The 22,167-nt window shown below is 39.4% G+C and overlaps 1 protein-coding gene across 1 annotated transcript in view; it reads left to right on the top strand.

The window, feature by feature from the left end:
* The window catches only part of LOC128700061 (methyl farnesoate epoxidase-like), a 43,332-nt gene that overhangs the window by 4,837 nt on the left and 16,328 nt on the right, over window positions 1-22,167 (top strand). The window contains exon 4 of the mRNA XM_070084348.1: window positions 4,218-4,343. Coding sequence (XP_069940449.1) covers window positions 4,218-4,343 — 126 coding nt within the window. The remainder of the gene's footprint in view (window positions 1-4,217; window positions 4,344-22,167) is intronic.

Here is a 22,167-nt window from a genome sequence, read left to right as displayed (position 1 = left end):
CGTGCCCCCATTCTGATTTCTCTCCATTTATGCAAACTTTCTGTTGCCTATTTGTCAACCAAGCTCTACACAGGAAAAGATTTCTCCTATTCCATATGCCTTAAGTTTCCTCAATAGCCTCTCATGTGGAAATCTGTCGAAAGCCTTACTGAAGTCCATATACACAATATCATATTCATTACCATGATCTACCTCCTCAAACACCTTAGTGAAAAAAGTTAGTAAATTCGTAAGACAGGAATGCCCCTTTGTAAAACCGTGTTGAGATTGATTAATTAATTTATGCCTATCAAGATGGCTACGAATTGCTTCGGCAATTATTGATTCCATAAATTGTCCCACTATGGAGGTAAGACTTATTGGTCTGTAGTTCGAAGTCTAAGGACCTGTCACCTGCCTTGTAAATAGGTATTACATTTACCATTTTCCACTTATCAGTCACTATGCCAGTTTGTAGTGACATGTTGAAAAGATTAGCCAAAGGTTATGCTAAGTTCCTCTTTACATTCCCTTAACACCTTTGCAAACAGTTCATCAGGGTCTGGGGATTTGTTAGGTTTTAGTTTCTCTATTTGTCTGAGGACCATGTCACTAGTTACCGCAATCGTGCATAGTTTATTATCGTCCTGTTCTACATAATCTGTTATTTCAGGAATATCACTAGTATTTTCCTGGGTGAAAACTGAGAGGAAGTAGGTATTGAGAATTTCACACATATCCTTATCACTGTCAGTGATCTGACCAGAGTTACTCTTAAGTGGGCCAATCTTGTCCCTAATCTTACGTCTGTATACCTGAAAGAACCGTTTTTGGGTTAGTCTTTGAATCCCTTGCGACTTTAGCTCATAATCCCTTTTTGCTTTTCTTATTTCTTTTTTCATTGCTCTCTTTAATTGAATATATTGTTTTCTTAACTGCCCATCCCCTCTTTCGATACACCTATATATGCCTCTCTTTTGACCAGTGAGATGTTTTAATCTATTGTTCATCCATTTGGGATCATTTTTGTTAGATCTAATTTCCCTACTCGGAACAAAAGTTGTCTGGGCAGCTAGAACTATGCTCTGAAAAACGTCATATTGGCAACCAAGATCACCTACCTGACCCATAGTCAGGACATCCCAATTTAGCCCACCCAGGTAATTTTTCAGTCCCATGAAGTCGGCCAAGCGAAAATCTGGGACAGAGATTTGATTGCAGTTATCTGGGTAATTCCATGATATATTGAAACTAAGTGATTTGTGATCACTTTCCCCAAGCTCATCATTAACCTCAAGATTATTAATTAGTGAATCTTTGTTGGCAAGAACCAAGTCAAGCAGATTGTTTCCTCTAGTTGGTTCTGTCACAAACTGTTCTAAAAAGCAATCCTGAACCATATCAAGAAAGTCACTAGACTCAAGATTTCCTGTCATATTGTTCCAATCAATTTGTCTAAAGTTAAAATCTCCCATTATCACAACATTTTCATATCTAGATGCCTTATGAATTTCGTCCCATAACAGCTTACTGCACTCCCTATCAAGGTTTGGGGGCCTATAAATCACACCCAAAATTAATTTGTCACGTCCCTCGAGAAACTGTAGCCAAACAGATTCTGTGTTCGATGTTTCTAATCTTATATCATGTCTAAGACAACAATTTAAATTTTCTCTGACATACATCGCCACTCCACCACCCTTCAATAAATAACAAAAAGGCACAATACCGTGACTGGAACGATACACAAATAACCCGCACATAAAAGACAGAAGCTTACGACGACGTTTCGGTCCGACTTGGACCATTGACAAAGTCACACTAACAGAGGAGGAGCAGGACGGCTATATATAGGCAGGAAGAGGTGGAGGTAGTAGTAGTGGTAGTAGTAGTAGTAGTAGTAGTACAAGAATTGTATATAATACCGACAGGATGAAATGACACATGCACAACACCCGGGCATCCCCACCGTAGACGTTTCGCCATCCAGCCAGCCACTGGATGGCGAAACGTCCACAACAAAGACAACCAGACGCCGCACATGTGTCTAATTTCATCAGTAGATGTAGTAGAAGAAGAAGAGGTAGTAGTAGTGGTAGTGGTAGAAGTGGGAAATAAGGAAGACGAGCCAGTCAAATACAAAGGAAGGGGAGCACTGCAAGAGAGCTAGAAACCCACAGAGGGAGAGCAAGCGCACCGAGGTGCGTGAAAGGGGAAGTGGTGAAATAAAATAAAGAAGGAACAGAAACACGAGACAGGAGAGAGAAAGACAACCCAGAGGAGAAAAGGAGAGAGGAAAGGGGAAGAGGAAGAAGAAAAAGAAGAAGAAGAAGAAAAAATGAGGATTCAGGTTAAGTCACGGGTGTTCTGAAGTTTGGAGCATTTTACAATGTAGTGGGAGAGGAAGGCATCTACAGAGACGAAGCCAGGGCTAAGGTTCATACAAGGAAAGTTGTGTATAAGAGAGGATTCAACTAAACGGCGACTGTTCGAGTTGGAAGTAGGGAAGACAGTTTTAGCAGAAGACCAGTATGTATGAACCTTAGCCCTGGCTTCGTCTCTGTAGATGCCTTCCTCTCCCACTACATTGTAAAATGCTCCAAACTTCAGAACACCCGTGACTTAACCTGAATCCTCATTTTTTCTTCTTCTTCTTTTTCTTCTTCCTCTTCCCCTTTCCTCTCTCCTTTTCTCCTCTGGGTTGTCTTTCTCTCTCCTGTCTCGTGTTTCTGTTCCTTCTTTATTTTATTTCACCACTTCCCCTTTCACGCACCTCGGTGCGCTTGCTCTCCCTCTGTGGGTTTCTAGCTCTCTTGCAGTGCTCCCCTTCCTTTGTATTTGACTGGCTCGTCTTCCTTATTTCCCACTTCTACCACTACCACTACTACTACCTCTTCTTCTTCTACTACATCTACTGATGAAATTAGACACATGTGCGGCGTCTGGTTGTCTTTGTTGTGGACGTTTCGCCATCCAGTGGCTGGCTGGATGGCGAAACGTCTACGGTGGGGATGCCCGGGTGTTGTGCATGTGTCATTTCATCCTGTCGGTATTATATACAATTCTTGTACTACTACTACTACTACTACTACCACTACTACTACCTCCACCTCTTCCTGCCTATATATAGCCGTCCTGCTCCTCCTCTGTTAGTGTGACTTTGTCAATGGTCCAAGTCGGACCGAAACGTCGTCGTAAGCTTCTGTCTTTTATGTGCGGGTTATTTGTGTATAATGGTTGTTATCATTTTCTGTCTTGCATCAACTTAAATAAGTCCATTAACAATGAAATACTTGCTCCCTGGGCCAGGCACATAGATGAAAAGAATCTTTCATGATTAAGAGTAATTTGTTCAAGAGAATGTATAGCCCCCCCCCCCAAAAAAAAAATTATTTTTTTTGGGGGGGGGGCCTGGAATTTACAGACATGACAGAATTTACTTTAATAAACTTGACATAATTTTGTGTTGAGCATCTGCATTCTAGATGCGTTGTGAGTGTGTTAGTAAGAAAAGTTATTACTAAGAGACACTGAAACATGATGTTGAACTGATTGGAAAATCTCTCTCATCACCATAAGCATTAAGTAGTATTTTAACACTGTACCAACATTTCCATAGAGTAACTGACATTACGCATATGTACGATAAAGCACCTAAATTACTGAGAATGGTTGAAGTCCTTTGATTTGTATTCTCTGGAATGCAGGCGATAAACATACAAGATAATATACACTTGCAAAACATTCCTTTAGTGAGAAGCAAGGGCACGACGAGTACACTAAGAGTTAACACAATAAGTGCCATGGGCCCAAGACTGTTCAACTGCCTCCCAGTATAGATAAGAGGGTTTACGAATAGACCCCTGGCTGTCTTCAAGAAGGCGCTGGACAGGCACCTAAAGTCAGTACCCGATCAGCCGAGCTATGGTTCATACGTCGGTTTACATTCGGCCAGCAGTAACAACCTAGTTGATCAGACCCTGATCCACCACGAGGCCTGGTTTCAGACCGGGCCCTGGGGGCGTTGACCCCAGAAACCCTCTCCAGGTAAACTCCAGGTTACTTTATATATTAAATTTATTAACGTTAATGAAATCCTAAGCGCCATAGAAGGTGCTGTTGCTACATGCACTTCGGGAATGGTTGCAAATAGGTGAGGCAGCCCTTACACATGTAAGCAAACATTTTTATTTGCATGCAAACTTACTCACTAATAAGTATTTATGTGTGACTGTCAGAGCATGGTAGGTGTATCAGCTATCAACATCCTGTGGGCGCTGATGGGAGGCACCAGGTTCAGCAGGAAGGACGGAAGACTTTTTCACCTCGTCAATATACTCAACGAGTTGTTTCGTTCCGGAAATGTAAGTTGTCAACAATTTCACTATTTATTTTACCAAGGTCCTGTTCTGTCGAGCATATTTGTTACATGAGCGTCTGCTTATACTTTAGTTTGGTGTTAATTATATGGGCATTTTGCAGGTTCGTGTGTATATGTTTGTATAAGAAAAAGAAACGTGTAGAGCAAGCTTTTAACGTGACAACGAACTACGTCGCTTTGAAGAACTTTGTCATCTACACACAGAGCAATACGCTTAAACAATAAAAACTTGTTCTGCAGCTCTTTGTCTTTCATGTTGCAATCAACACATCATCAGGAGCTTGCAATGATGCAGAAATGAGTAGGCAGTCTAAGAAGATTTGTTCAGGAGAATGTTTTTGCTCAAATGAAGTTGGAAGGCAGGAGACACTAAGTGCCCTTGGCAAACCAGTACCAAGTGCCAGAAAGTTTGAGCATTAACAGCCAGCCCACAACCACTGATATTGTAGTAATGACCTGGTGCTCCTCTTGGGTCCAATGACATTGATCTCATTCTAAAAAAAGTCAGACCTCAGGACGTTGGGACGTATATTGAAAGACACTGATACACATTATGCCTTCTACTTACCAGATGCCTCTCCCTCTCAAAACTTACCTACTTTCTGAGATGTTCCCCAACCTTCAGCAATCTGAAGCTCAAGCAATATGACTCTCTATTAAAGACCATGCTAGCGAATGTCTTGAACCTTTCCCTGGAAGATGCACAATGGTTGTAAGCCTCACTTCCAGGCAGGCCGAGTGGGTTAGGGGTACACTAATCCTCCCAGATTACCCTAACAGGTTTCTTATCCTCCTCCATAGCATCAGGCAAGATAATAAAAGAAATTCTCGCTGGACAACCTGGGTGACTTAGCAGGAATACAGGATCCTAGCTGCACAAGTGCCATCGCCGAGTGGGAGACTTAATGCTCCAGCGCCCTAAACTAGTGCAGCCCTAGCCTACATGCGGTCCAAATGGGATGGTCCCATCGTTAAAAAAGGTGTATGACAAACCTGAACTGTAAAAAAGTACTAAACTGAACAGTACAAAAGTACAAAACTGAACAGGTAAAAAGTACAAATCTGTACAGTGCAACTGAACAGTACAAAAGTACAAAACAGAACTGTGCAAAAGTACAAAACTAAACCATATGACACAAACATTCAAAATTACAAAACTAAACAGGACAAAAGTACAAAACTGAACTATATTTTAAATATGCACAGGGCTGCAACATCTGGCAAAGATACTGCCCATCTCCCAGCTGTGAATGCACATCACTCTGGGGACTTCCTCCAACTAGTTCCCATTTTGGCAATGGGAAGACGCCTCGACCCACAGACCCTCCGTATTACAGCGGCTCTCTGCCTCACTACCCCAATTCACGTGGAATATACGTGTATTTGTGGCAATGCAATAGTGATGGGATACATATATATATATGTATATATATATATATATATATATATATATATATATATATATATATATATATATATATATATATATATATATATATATATATATATATACATATATATGCATACATACATACATACACACTAATCTGAGTTTTCTTTGATTTTATCTTAATAGTTCTTGTTCTTATTGCTTTTCCTTTTATATCCATGGAGAAGTGGAATAAGAATCTTTCCTCTGTAAGCCATGCGTGTTGTAAATGTCGACTAAAATGCCGGGAACAATGGGCTAGTAACCCCTTTTCCTGTATAGCTTACTAAAAAGAAAAAGAAAACCATCAAAGTGGGTTATTTGAATGTGTGTGGTTGTAGTGCGAATTATAAGAGATGATTGTGGATGTTATGAATGAGAAGAAGCTGGATGTCCTGGCTTTAAGTGAAACAAAGCTGAAGGGGGTGGGAGAGTTTCAGTGGGAAGAAATAAATGGGATTTGGTCAGCAATTTCAAACAGAGTTACAGCTAAAGAAGGAGTAGCAATAATGTTGAAGGACAAGTTATGGCAGGAAAAGAGGGAATATAAATGTATTAATTCAAAGATTATGCGGAGTAAAATAATGGTTGGATGTGAAAAGTGGGTTATAGTAAGCATTTATGCACCTGGAGAAGATAGAAGTGTAGAGGAGAGAGAGGGATTTTAAAAAATGTTGAGTGATTGCGTGGGGAGTTTTGAACCAAGTGTGAGAGTACTTGTGGTTGGGGATTTCAATGTTAAAATGAGTAAAAATGTTGTGGTGGGAGTAGTAGGTAAATCTGGGGTGCCAGGGGTAAATGAAATGGGGAGCCTTTAATTGAGCTATGTGTAGAAAGAGGTTTGGTAATAAGCAACACATATTTTATGCAAATGAGAATAAATAAGTATACAAGGTATGATATAGCACGAAATGAAAGTAGTTTGTTAGATTATGTGTTGGTGGATAAAAGGTTGATGGGTAGGTTTCAAGGTGTACATGTTTGCAGAGGGGTAAAATATCGGATTACTATTTAGTTGTAGCTACAGTCAGAGGAAGAGGTAGATGGGATAAAAGGAAAATGGAAACAACTAAAAGAGAGGTGAAAGTGTAAAAACTTAGGGAGGAGGAAGTTAGGGTGAGATACAAGCAACTATTGGCAGAAAGGTGGGCTAGTGCAAGTATGATTAGTGGGGAGTTGAAGAGGGTTGGAATAGTTTTAAAAATGCAGTATTAAAATGTGGGGCAGAAGTTTGTGGTTATAGGAGGGTGGGTGCAGGAGGAAAGAGGAGTACTTGATGGAACAATGAAATAAAGGGTGTGATAAAAGAGAAAAAGTAGTTTATGAGAGGTTTTTAATAAGCAGAAGTGTTATAAGAAGAGCAGAGTGCTTGGAGAGTAAAACAAAATGAAGAGAGTGGTGAGAGAGTGCAAAAGGAGAGCAGATGATAGAGTAGGAGAGGCACTGTCAAGAACTTTTAATGAAAACAAGAAAAAGTTTTTGGAGTGAAATAAACAAGTTAAGAAAGCCTAGGAAATGAGTTGATTTTCAGTTAAAAACAGAGTAGGGGAATTAGTAGATGGGGAGCTGGAGGTATTGAGTAGATGGCGGGAATGTTTTGAGGAACTTTTAAATGCCGATGAAGGGAGGTAGTCATTTCATGCACTGGCCAGGGATGTATAACATCTATTAGGAGTGAACAAGAGCAGGATGTGAGCGTGGGGGAGGTGCATGAGGCATTACGTAGAAAGGGGGTAAAGCAGCAAAAACTAATGGGATCGTGACAGAAATGTTGAAAGCAGGGGGAGATACAATGTTAGAGTGGTTGGTATTTTTGTTTAATAAATGTATGGAAGAGAGGAACGTACCTAGAGATTGGCAGAGAGCATGCATAGTTCCTTCTTATAAAGGGAAGGGGGACAAAAGGGATTGTAGAAAATTATAGGGGAATAAGTTTACTGAGTATACCAGGAAAAGTATACGGAAGGGTTACTTTTGAAAGAATTAGAGGTAAGACAGAGAGTAGGATTGCAGATGAGCAAGGAGGCTTTAGAGTGGGTAGGGGATGTGCAGATCAAGTGTTTACATTGAAGCATATATGTGAACAGTATATAGATAAAGGTAGGGAAGTTTTCATTGAATTTATGGATGTAGAAAATGCATATGAGAGAGTGGATAAGGGAGCAATGTGGCAGATGTTGCAATATATGGAATAGGTAGTAAGTTACTAAATGCTGTAAAGAGATTTTGTGAGAATAGTGAAGCTCAGGTTAGGGCATGTAGAAGAGAGGGAGATTACTTACCGGTAAAAGTAGGTCTTAGACAGGGATGTGTAATGTCACTATGGCTGTTTAATATATTTATTGATGGGGTTGTACAACAAGTAAATACTAGGGTGTTGGGGAAAGGGGTGGGATTAAATTATGGGGAATCAAATACAAAATATATATATATATATATATATATATATATATATATATATATATATATATATATACGTATGTATATATATGTATGTATGTATATATATATATATATATATATATATATATACATATACATATATATATATATATATATATATATATATATATATATATATATATATATATATATATATATATATATATATATATATATATATATATATATATATATATATATATATATATATATATATATATATATATATATATATATATATATATATATATATATGTCGTGCCGAATAGGCAGAACTTGCGATCTTGGCTTAAATAGCAACGCTCATCTTGCCATATAGGGCAAGCGAAAATTTGTGTATGCAATAATTTCGCCAAAATCATTCTGAACCTAACGAAAAAAATATATTTCACTGTGTTTGTTTAGTATTAAATTATTGTAAACAAATCTAAAATATATTTTGTTGGGTTAGGCTAAAATAAATTGTTTTTGTTATACTAAGGTTAGGTAAGTTTTCTAAGACTCTTTTGTAGCAAAATTTTAAATTTTTACATTAACATTAATGAAAAAAATATATCTTTAAACGTATAAGAGAAAATTTTAGAAAGGACATAATTTTAAATGAGTTCTTGCTAATTGACCAGTTTTACATATTCGGCACGACATATATATATATATATATATATATATATATATATATATATATATATATATATATATATATATATATATATATATATATATATATATATTATGCAATAAGATCACAGTATATAGGTGATTTCACAATATGCAAAACAACCACTGTGAAAGTATAGGGAAGTTCCAAGCGCTTTCGTGACTACTCACATTATCAAGGAACAATGAAAGTAAAGCATCAAAGGAAGGTATATAAAGGGGTAGCCCACACCTCACTATCAGATCCCACAACAACGAAACACCTGACGCGAGACAGCAGGCCCGCCGGCCGAACTAGACAACCCACCAACAAACTATTCTACCCAAGAAATAAGAAATTTAAAAAATTATTATTTGTCCAATGTATTATTAAATTCTTCCCAAATTCTATTAATTATAAATGGATCTAATTTATATAAACCAAAGGAAATATTAATATTATTGTCAAAACTGCTTTTTATGAAACAAGATTCAATTACATTCCTGTCGACCATGGACTTGCTTGATACTACTTTCTCAACTTTTTGAAAATCAATTGGATGGTTAAAATTTACTCTTACATGAATAAATAGAGCATTGGAATCTTGTCCAGTTCTAATGCTATATTTATGTTGTTTTAATCTTAGCTCGAGATTTTTACCAGTTTGACCGTAATAAACTTTATCGCAAATTTTACAAGGAATCTTATAGACACATCCATTAGCATTTTGGGGGGAATTCTTTATCAGTAAAAAATCAGTAAAAAAAACTTTTGAGTAGTTCAGGATAGTTTTTTGAAGCAGTTTGTGATACAGCCTACAAGGGGAAATAACCTTCTTGACTTGGTTTTGGCAAACAAGGAAACTCTTGTTAATAATTTAGAAATTACAGAGGAACTCCGCACAAGCGATCACAAACCAATTACCTTTAGCATTGAATGGAAGTATTACAGTAGGGATAATTCAGTACTGGTCCCAGATTTTTGCTTAGCAGATTACGATGGGCTTAGAGAGCACTTATCATCTGTGGACTGGGGTAATGAAGAGAGCTATCAGTATGACAGCTTTCTTAATGCAATACATGCTGCCCAAAAGACATTCATCCCATATAAGGAAATTAGATCGAATAGAAATGACCCCAAATGGATGAATAATAGGCTCAGATATCTTTTAGGACAGAAAAAAGGAATTTATAGGTGCATCAAAAGAGGTGAGGGTCATCTTATGAATCAGTATATTGACATTTAGAGGGACGTTAAAATGGGGATAAGAGAAGCTAAACGGGACTATGAAATTGAAGTTCACAGGGATTCAAAAACTAATCCAAAAAGTTTTTTCCAGGTTCATAGAACAAAAGTTAGAGATAAAATATGTCCCCTTAAAAATAACTCTGGGCATCTCACTGACAAGGACAATGAAATGTGCTCTATTCTTAGTAATTATTTTCTCTCCGTTTTCACTCAGGAAGACACTAATAATATGAATTACGAAACCAGAACAAAATCTCAATTTCATTACCAAAAACTACAGATACAATGAGTCCAACTTCCGAAAAGGTTATCCTCAAGGCATCATCTCAGCAGCCATCTCAACACGCAGCTCCCCAGTCATACCTCGACATCAATGCACTCAAAGGTTCAGCAGAAGACACGGCCATCAGGGTCTCCACCGCTGATAAAAGAGGTGGTGTTGTTATCATGAACACTGACGATTACAGGAACAAAATACTCAATCTACTTAATGACCCAGATACCTACAAACCTCTCACAACTAACCAAGTTGTCAACCTTACTAAAACTTTTCTTCAAAGGACTCGCTGCATTCTGAGGGGCTCAGAACAAGGGAAGAAACTTCTGCACACCATGCCCAGCAACCCCAGACCTGCCAGAATGTATGGCCTGCCAAAAACTCACAAGCCTGGTATCCCACTGAGGCCCATATCCTCGGAAATAGGCAGTGCTCCCCACCAGCTCTCAGGAATTCTCGCAAAACACCTCTCTAAACTCTTGGGCACTATCAGTCCAGCACATCTCAAACACTCGGGTGATCTTCTCAATCGTGATCTTCTCAATCGCATTTGCAACATCAACATCAGGAACAAGAAACTTTCCAGCCTTGACGAAGTTCCCTATTCACCAAAGTACCTACTACACAAGCCTGCTAAGGAAAATTGACGATTCACTTGATCTTCCTATTCAGGCAAGTGATTTCATCAGCCTTGTTGAACTATGTGTTGACTTTACGTGTTTCTCTTTCGAAAATCACCTCTTTCAGCAGACTTTTGGACTACCCATGGGTTCGCCACTCAGTGCAGTCCTGGAGAACCTATACATGGAACATCTAGAAGCCGAACGTTTCTCCACCATTATTCCTTCGTCTGTCACCTGGCTCCGTTATGTTGACGACATTCTCCTCATAACTCCTAGATGCTTTAACGTTCAAGCTCTCCAAGACAAGCTCAACCAGGTCGAGCCTTCAATCCAGTTCACCCTTGAAGAAGAAGTCGACAACACTCTTCCTTTCCTTGATGTTCTTCTCTGCAAAGCTGACCATGAACTTCGTTTTAAAGTCTATCGAAAACCCACCAACCAAAACGATCTTCTCCACTTCTACTCTCACCACGACACCAAAACTAAATGTGGTGTAATTATAGGCTTCTTCCTGCATGCACTCATAATTTGCAGCAATGAGTTTCTTGAGGAAGAATGCACTGTAATTGAACAAGTATTTTCTAAACTCCACTATCCTCATCACTTCATTAGACTGCAGACGGCAGGCATTAAACATCTTCAACACACCCAGAGAAGACACTGCTGAGAAGAGATACATAGACCTCCCCACCAACTCCATTGCCAAACACGTTTCCAACATCTTTTCCAATACCTCATTCCAAGTATCTACCTCCACAACGACGACCATCAAGGACATTACCAGTGATAGACAGGACAAGCTTCCACCCTCTGCAGGGGTATACATAATCCCTTGTAATGACTGCAACAAATTATACGTGGGCGAAACATCAAGGGATCTCCAAACACGTATTTCAGGACACCAATACGCAACCAGGTCTTACGATACAAGGAATGCCTGTGTACAACACCGTAATTCACACAACCACTTGATAAACTACAGAAACTCAAGACTTATCGCCACAGAAGACAACACTCAATACCGAAGAATCCTGGAATCATCACTTATTTCTATATCCGACAACTTCAACCAGAATAGTTGCTTCTATAACATATCTGAACCACTTGCGAAGAAACTTCTTCATCGCTATCCCACATAAGAGCATATTAATGGAAGAACACTGCAGAAGGTCTACTCACAAACTTATTCAATCTCAAAGCTACCCAAGCTACCTCAGCATTCTGAACCTGTCTATAATACTGGCGTACCTTCCACCCCAGGTAGATCTGTTTGTGACTCGAAAAAACCCACTGTGTGGGCGAAACATTGTCAATAAAGGATCACATTATACTGCATATGTGTTTATATTTCCATTGTGTCGGTATTTGATACAATTTATTTCCATCGTGAGGCCTTATTAATGATGTATTAAGCTGCAGTATAACCTCTGGGATTCTGTTGCTTACGTGATGAATGGTTTTGAAAACCGACAAGTTGAAGAATTGAGACACTTATGCAACACATGGGAATCTTTATTGAAGAAACGTTTCGCCACACAGTGGCTTCATCAGTCCAATACAAAGTAGAAATGGGTAAGGAGAGTAGAAGTATGAGGTAATCAGTCCCTCAACCTGGATTCGATGTGTTCAGTCCATCACTCTTGTAGTAAGTGCAGCATAGGGCCAGAGAGGTGGCTTATATACTGCGGTGAGATGAGTTGAAGCAGGAGGAGGCGGGATCACAGTGGGACCTGCCACTAGTGTAAGTAGGTCGTCGTCCAAAGGTTGGGCAAGCGTTGAAGTCTTTGTACCAAGATCCCATGATGTTGCAGTGTCTGACAGATGTGATGAATGGTTTTGAAAACCGACAAGTTGAAGACTGATTACCTCACTACTTATTGGACTGATGAAGCCACTGAAGTGGCGAAACGTTTCTTCAAAACGTTTCTTCAATAAAGATTCCCATGTGTTGCATAAGTGTCTCAATTCTTCAACTTGTCGGTGTTGGAAATGAATGGTTGTCCAGGGCAATTGGTGTCAATTGCTGGCTGGACAAATACTGTAAGGAAAATGCTGTAACATTCATTGACAACTGGGACCTCTTCTATGGCAGAAATGACATGTATGCCAGGGATGGGGTTCACTTATCTAGGTCTGGGGTGGGGGCACTGGCAACTGCAGTGGAGGGAGCTGTTAAGACTTTAAACTAGGAATAGTTAGTGGCATGAGTTTTGACAGAAAAACAGTGAAGTCCCAGTGTAGTAATATCATGAGTTCTAGGGGAACTAGTAATAAGCAGAACGAGGTAGATATTGAAAAGCCAGTGACACTAGGTGATAAGGACAGTAGTAGGTTTAGTAGAAAAACAGAAATGAGCAGGAAGGGTAAAGAGAAAGGAGACTCCTTCAATGTACATTATGCTAATAGCCGTAGTGCTAGGAATAAGATGGACGAGTTGAGATTAGTTGCTAGTGCAGGAAACATTGATGCATTTGCCATAACTGAGACGTGGTTTAATTCAAAAAGTCGGGACATGCCTGCGGAATGTCACATTCAGGGTTTTAAATTGTTCCAAGTAGATAGAAGTATCGGGAAGGGGGGTGGAGTGGCATTGTAAGTCCGAGATCGCTTGAACTGTTACATAAAAACGGGCATTAAGTCTGAAGTAACACATACAGAATCTATTTGGATAGAATTTTCAGAGGGGCATGAAAAATTGATTTTAGGTGTGATATACCATCCCCCAAACTTAGATAGGGACCAAGGGAGACTACTATGGGAGGAAATTGTTAGGGCCACAAGGCACGATAATGTAGTAATTCTAGGAGACTTTAACTTTAGTCATATTGATTGGAATTTCTTGACTGGGAATTTAGAATCATATGACTTCTTAGAAGTAGTTCAGGATTGTTTTTTGAAGCAGTTTGTGACAGAACCTACAAGGGGAAATAACCTGCTTGACTTAGTTCTGGCAAACATAAGAACATAAGAACATAAGAACGAAGGAACACTGCAGAAGGCCTACTGGCCCATGCGAGGCAGGTCCAAGTCTCCTACCGGCTTAAGCCAATGCACCCAACCTAGTCAGGTCAGGTCACATTGACTTAAGGGAGGAACACGGCAACCGACCTGGTAGCACAAGCTATCAGGTCTAACTCACACCCACCCACATCTACTCATGTATTTATCCAACCTATTTTTAAAGCTACACAACGTTCTGGCCTCTATAACGGTACTTGGGAGTTTGTTCCACTCATCCACAACTCTATTACCAAACCAGTACTTTCCTATATCCTTCCTGAATCTGAATTTTTCCAACTTAAAACCATTGCTGCGAGTCCTGTCTAGGCTAGATATTTTCAGCACACTATTTACATCCCCTTTATTTATTCCTGTCTTCCATTTATACACCTCAATCATATCCCCCCTAATTCTACGTCTTTCTAGAGAGTGCAGTTTCAGGGCCCTTAGTCTATCCTCATAGGGAAGGTTTCTGATACATGGGATCATCTTTGTCATCCTCCTTTGTACATTTTCCAGAGAATTTATATCCATTCTGTAATACGGTGACCAAAACTGTGCAGCATAATCTAAATGAGGCCTAACCAAGGATGTATAGAGTTGAAGAACAACCTGAGGACTCCTATTATTTATGCTTCTTGATATGAAGCCAAGGATTCTATTAGCTTTATTGCGAACACTTATGCACTGTTGTCTTGGTTTCAGATTACTGCTAACCAGAACTCCTAAATCTTTTTCGCAATCCGTAATATTAAGATCTACATTATTTAGTTTATATGTGGCATGGTTATTGTCCTGTCCAACATTTAGAACTTTGCATTTGTCTATATTAAACTGCATCTGCCACTTCTCCGACCACTGCATCAGTCTATTCAAATCTTCCTGGAGTGCTCGAATGTCCTCGTCAGAATGAATTCGACGGCCTATTTTGGTGTCATCGGCAAACTTGCCGATGTCGCTCTTTATGCCCTCATCTATGTCGTTTATGTAGATTGTGAACAGCAGGGGGCCCAACACTGACCCCTGTGGAACACCGCTCGTGACGCTTCCCCACTCTGATTTCTCCCCATTTATGCAAACTCTCTGCTGCCTATTTGTCAACCATGCCTCTATCCAGGAAAAAATTTCTCCTCCTATTCCATGTGCTTTAATTTTCCTCAATAGTCTCTGATGTGGGACCCTGTCAAAAGCCTTACTGAAGTCCATATACACAATATCATATTCATTACCATGATCTACCTCCTCAAATACCTTAGTGAAAAAAGTTAATAAATTCGTAAGGCAGGAACGCCCCTTTGTAAAACCATGCTGAGATTCGTTGATTAATTTATGCTTTTCAAGGTGGCTACGAACTGCCTCGGCAATTATTGATTCCATAAATTTTCCCACTATGGAGGTTAGGCTTATTGGTCTATAGTTCGAAGCTAAGGACCTGTCACCTGTTTTGAAAATAGGTATCACATTTGCCATTTTCCACTTATCTGGCACCATGCCAGTTTGTAGTGATATGTTGAAAAGATTAGCCAAAGGTGTGCTAAGCTCCTCTTTACATTCCTTTAGAACCCTTGCATACAGTTCATCAGGGCCTGGGGATTTGTTAGGTTTTAATTTATCTATTTGCCTAAGGACCATGTCACTTGTGACCCTAATAGTGCACAGTTTATTATCGTCCTGTTCTACATAATTTATCATTACTGGAATATCGATCACTGTCAGTGAGCTGACCCGAGGAACTTTTGAGTGGGCCTATCTTGTCCCTGATCTTACTTCTGTATACCTGAAAGAATCCTTTTGGGTTAGTCTTCGATTCTCTTGCAACTTTAACCTCATAATCTCTTTTTGCTTTTCTAATTCCCTTTTTTATTTCTCTCTTTAACTGAATATATCGATTTCTTAATTGCCCCTCTCCTCTTTTGATTTGCCTATATATGCCTCTCTTTTGATGCTGCTCAAAGAATGCATATTTCGTATAAAGAAATTTGAACCAATAGAAATGACCCAAAATGGATGAATAATAGGCTGAAATATCTATTTGGGCATAATAAGGGAATTTATAGGCGTATCAAAAGAGGTGAGGGTCATCTTTTGAATCAATATATTGACATTAAGAGGGATATTAAAAAGGGGATAAGAAAAGCTGAAAGGGACTATGAAATTAAAGCTGCTAGGGATTCGAAAACTAACCCAAAAAAAATTTTTCCAGGTATATAGAACAAAAGTTAGAGATAAGATAGGTCCCCTTAAAAATAACTATGGGCATCTTACTGACAAAGAGAATGAAATGTGCTCGATTTTAATCAATTATTTTCTCTCGGTTTTTACACAGGAAGACACTAACAATATTCCAGTAATTAATTTTTATAAAGGGCCAGAAGAAGATAAATTATGTAACATCACAGTCACTAGTGAAATGGTTGTGAAGCAGATAGACCGACTGAAGCAAAATAAGTCGCCGGGTCCTGATGAGGTTTTTTCAAGGGTTCTTAAGGAATGCAAAATGGAACTCTGTGAACCATTAACTAATATTTTTAATTTATCTCTTCAAACAGGTGTAGTGTCTGATATGTGGAAGATGGCTAATGTAATTCCTATTTTTAAAACAGGGGACAAGTCGTTACCGTCAAATTACCGCCCAATAAGCCTGACCTCAATTGTAGGCAAATTACTAGAGTCAATTATAGCTGAGATTATAAGAAGCCATCTCGATAAGCATAGCTTGATTAATGATACTCAGCATGGATTCACGAGAGGCCGTTCTTGTCTAACTAATTTATTAACTTTCTTCAGTAAAGCTTCTGAGGCTGTTGATCATGATAAAGAATTTGATATTATTTACTTAGATTTTAGTAAGGATTTTTGATAGAGTTCTGCACCAAAGACTGTTAAAGAAAGTAGCAGCTCATGGCACTGGGAGAAAAGTGCTCTTGTGAATCGAGTCATGGCTCACAGACGGGAAGCAGAGTGTCCATAAATGGGGTTAAATCCGAGTGGGGATCTGTAACAAGTGTGGGTTTCACAGGGATCAGTCTTGGGCCCGTAGTTGTTTATAATATATATCAATGATCTTTATGAGGGTATTACTAGTGATATGAGCAAATTCGCCGATGACACAAAGATAGGTAGGATAATTGATTCAAACGTAGATATTAGGGAACTTCAGGAGGATTTAGACAATCTCTATTCTTGGTCAGAAAAGTGGCAGATGCAGTTCAATGTAGATAAATGCAAGGTTCTGAAGCTCGGGAGTGTCAACAACCCTAGCATTTATAAGTTAAATAATGTAGAACTTAGCCATACAGATTGCAAAAAGGGCTTGGGGGTTATGGTGAGCAGTGACCTTAAACGAAGACAGCAGTGCCTAAGCATATGTAATAAGGCAAATAGATTATTGGGATTTATATCAAGAAGTGTAAGCAACAGAAGTCCAGAGGTCATACTGCAGTTTTATACATCATTAGTAAGGCCTCACCTTGATTATGCAGCTCAGTTCTGGTCTCCACATTACAGAATGGACATAAATTCGTTAAAAAAACATTAATCGTAGAATGACCAAGTTAATACATAGCATTAGAAATCTTCCTTATGAAGAAAGATTGAAGACTCTTTAATTACATTCACTTGTTAGACGAAGAATGAGGGGAGACATGATCGAAGTGTATAAGTGGAAGATGTGTATTAATAAAGGGGATATTAATAAGGTCTTGAAACTATCTCTCCAAGAGAGAACTCGCAGTAATGGATTTAAATTAGACAAGTTTAGATTTAGAAAGGACATAGGAAAGTATTGGTTTGGAAATAGGGTAGTTGATGAGTGTAACAGTCTACCTAGTTGGGTTATTGAGGCTAGGACTTTGGGTAGTTTAAAGTTTAGGTCGGATAAATATATGAGTGAGAGGGGTTGGATTTGAATGGGACTTGCAAATCGTAATGACACGATTGAAAACAAACCATACCCGCGGTCATAGAGTCTCAAAACTCCAGCCCGTCGCGTTAGCCACTAGACCAGCTAGCCACAATAAGATTCATCCAACTAGGTATATTTCTACACCATAGGAAGGTTAGCACAGGCACCACTGTGACCACAAATGCAAGTTTTTACAGACGAATCTCCAGCTAGCGTGGCCGTGACGAACTCTAGAGTTATCAGATAGAGTTATCAGAGCTTATTTCTTGGGTAGCATTGAAAATTAGGTTGGGCAAATGTTTTGTTAGTGGGAGGGATTGTAAAGGACCTGCCTAGTATGGGCCAACAAGCCTGCTGCAGTGATCCTCCTTTCTTATGTTCTTATAAATCCCAATAATCTATTTGCCTTATTACATACGCTTAGGCACTGCTGCTCACCATAACCCCAAAGTCCTTTTTGCAGTCTGTATGGCTAAGTTCTACATTATTTAACTTATAATCGCTAGGGTTATGGACACTTCTGAGCTTCAGAACCTTGTATTTATCTACATTGAACTGTATCTGCCACTTTTCTGACCAAGAATGGAGATTGTCTAAATCCTCATGAAGTTCCCTAACATCTACTGAAGAAAGTTATTAAAGTAGTTAGACAAGAACGGCCTCTCGTGAATCCATGATGAGTATCATTAATCAAGCTATGCTTATCGAGATGGCTTCTTATAATCTCAGCTATATTTGTCTCTAGTAATTTGCCTACAATTGAGGTCAGGCTCGTTAAATTAGACACATGTGCAACTCTTGGGTATTTTTATTGAGGAAACGTTTCGCCACACAGTGGCTTCATCAGTCCATACAAAGGAGAAACTTGAAGAACAGGAGGAGATTGAGGTAATCAGTCCCTCAACCTTGAGTCGAAGTGGTCAGTCCATCAATCTTGAATAGAATACGGCATGAGTGGAGAAGCAGCTTATAAACCGTAGGCAGGAGAGGTGCAGCAGTCATAGGTGATGTCGGCAGGAGAGGTGCAGCAGTCGTAGGTGGTGTCGGCAGGAGAGGTACAGCAGTCGTAGATGGTGCCACTTTTGACACCATCTTCGTCTGCTGCACCTCTCATGTCTATGGCTTATAAGCTGCTTCTCCGCTCATATGCTGTATTTTATTCAAGATTGATGGACTGACCACATCGACTCAAGGTTGAGAGACTGAATACCTCATTCTCCTCCTGTTCTTCAAGTTTCTCCTTCGTATGGACTGATGAAGCCACTGTGTGGCGAAATGTTTCCTCAATAAAGATACCCAAATAGTTATTTTTAAGGGGACCTATCTTATCTCTAACTTTTGTTCTATAGATCTGGAAAAAAACTTTTTGGGTTAGTTTTAGAATCCCTAGCAACTTTAATTTCATAGTCCCTTTTAGCTTTTCTTATCCCCTTTTTAATGTCCCTCTTAATATCAATATACTGATTCATAAGATGACCCTCACCTCTTTTGATACGCCTATAAATTCCTTTCTTATGCCCTAGTAGATATTTCAGCCTATTATTCATCCATTTTGGGTCATTTCTATTTGATCTAATTTCTTTATACGGGATAAACGTTCTTTGAGCAGCATGTATAGTGTTCAGAAAACTGTCATATTGATAGCTCTCTTCGTTACCCCAGTCAACAGATGATAAGTGTTCTCTAAGCTCATTGTAATCTGCTAAGCGAAAATCTGGAACTGTTACTGAGTTGTCTTTACTATCATACTTCCATTCTATGCTAAAGGTAATTGATTTGTGATCGCTTGTGCCAAGTTCCTCATTAATTTCTAAATTAGTAACAAGGGTTTCCTTGTTCGCCAGAACCAAATCAAGTAGGTTATTTCCCCTTGTAGGTTCTGTCACAAACTGCTTCAAAAAACATTCCTGAACTACTTCTAAGAAGTCATTTGATTCTAAATTCCCAGTCAAGAAATTCCAATCAATGTGACTAAAGTTAAAGTCCCCTAGAATTACTACATTATCGTGCCTTGTGGCCTTAACAATTTCCTCCCACAGTAATTTCCCTTGGTCCCTATCTAAGTTTGGGGGACGGTATATCACTCCTAGAATCAATTTTTTATGCCCCTCTGAAAATTCTATCCAGACAGACTCTGTATGTGTTACCTCAGATTTAATACCCATTTTTATGCAACAGTTCAAGTGATCTCGGACATACAGTGCCACCCCACCTCCCTTACCGATATTTCTATCTACTTGGAACAATTTAAAACCCTGAATGTGACATTCCGAAGGCATGTCCCGACTTTTGGAATTAAACCATGTCTCAGTGATTGCAAATACATCAATGTTACCTGCACTAGCAACTAATCTCAACTCATCCATCTTATTCCTAGCACTACGGCAATTAGCATAATATAATTTTAAAGACCCTCCTTTCTCTTTACCCTTCCTGCTCATATCTGTTTTTTCACTAAACCTATTACTGTCCTTGTCGCCTAGTGCCATTGGCTTTCCAATATCCACCTCATTCTGCCTATTACTAGTTCCCCTAGAACTCATAGTATTACTACACTGGGACTTCACTGTATTCACGACAAGACCCATACCACTATCCATTCCTAGTTTAAAGACCTAACAGCTCCCTCCACTGCTGTTGCTAGTGCCCCCACCCCAGACCTAGATAAGTGAACCCCATCCCTGGCATACATGTCATTTCTGCCATAAAAGAGGTCCCAGTTATCAGTGAATGTTACTGCATTTTCCTTACAGTATTTGTCCAGCCAGCAATTGGCACCAATTGCCCTGGACAATCATTCGTTTACAAGTCCTCTCCTTGGCAAAATACCACATATGACAGTGCTCCCACCCTTCTTCCTAATTATCTCTATTGCTTACCTATACCTGATAATCAGGTCCTCACTCCTACGTCTGCCAACATTGTTGCCTCCCGCACTGAGGCATATAATAGGATTGCTCCCATTACCTTTTATGATGTCGTCCAGACAGCTAACAATATCTCCCATCCCAGCCCCAGGAAAACATACCCTGTGCCTCCTCTTCCTGTCCCTTAGACAAAAGGCCCTATCCATAAACTTAACCTGACTGTCTCCAAATAAAACAATGTTCTTACCTTCATTTGTGGAATTTGTCGTGACGTTCTTGATGGTCTTCATTGGGGTATCAAGGGATGTCTCACTCACGTCTGCTAATGCTCCCTTTTTGCTCGTTGTGACGTTCCCAGTAGACAATCCACATTCGTCTGATAACACCGAAAATGGGTTGGAAGTCTCCACAGCAGTCTTCTGGATCTTCGTTGTTTCTGCCACTCCAACAGACTTCTTGATTTTCAGCTTTGTTCCATGTTGGCCGGCCACTGGCCAAGTTCCTCTCTTGACCTTAGGACTCACAACAGGAGGATTACTTCGAATCCTCTTGTTTTCCTCCGTCAGTCGCCGTATCTCAAGCTTAGCAGCCCTAAGCTCCTCTTTCAGCTGCTGGTACAGTTGCTCAAGAGAGGACATCTTGTGCAGATTCACACAGAACACTCTGGACAGAACTTCACTGAGCTAAGTACACGTCACCACTGAGCTAAGTACACGTCATCACTGAGCTAAGTACACGTCACCACTGAGCTAAGTACACGTCACTTCTTAAAGCTTCCCAAGGTCCTAGCCTCTATCACCCCACTGGGAAAACTGTTCCAAGCATCTGCAACTCTGTTAGAAAAACCAATATTTACCTATGTCCTTTCTAAATCTAAATTTATCCAACTTAAATCCATTATTTCTGGTTCTTACCTGGTTCGACACCCTCAGTACTTTATTATCTCCCTTGTTTATGCCCGTCATCCAGTTATACACTTCAATGATATCTCCCTTCATTCTACGCCTCTCCAGAGAGTGGAGATTTAAGGCTTTAAGTCTATCTTCAAATGGGAGGTTCCTTACACAGTAAATCATTTTAGTCATTCTTTTCTGTATGTTCTCTAATGAGTCTATATCCATCCTGTAGTAAGGGGACCAAAACTGAGCAGCATAATCTAAATGAGGCCTCACTAGTGTTGTATAGAGCTGTAAAATAACTTTTGGACTTCTGTTACTTAAACTTCTTGAGATAAATCCAAGTAATCTGTTGGCCTTGTTGTGCACACTAAGGCACTGCTGTCTTGGCTTTAGATTTCTGCTTACCATGACTCCCAAGTCTTTTTCACATTCTGTATGATCAAGCTCTACTTCACCTAGATTATAGCTTCGAGGATTATTT

This window comes from Cherax quadricarinatus, chromosome 12 (assembly GCF_038502225.1).
Source record: "Cherax quadricarinatus isolate ZL_2023a chromosome 12, ASM3850222v1, whole genome shotgun sequence".
Lineage (NCBI taxonomy): Eukaryota > Metazoa > Arthropoda > Malacostraca > Decapoda > Parastacidae > Cherax > Cherax quadricarinatus.
The sequence above is the reverse complement of the archived record's forward strand: the minus strand, read 5'-3'. Positions and strand labels throughout refer to the sequence as shown.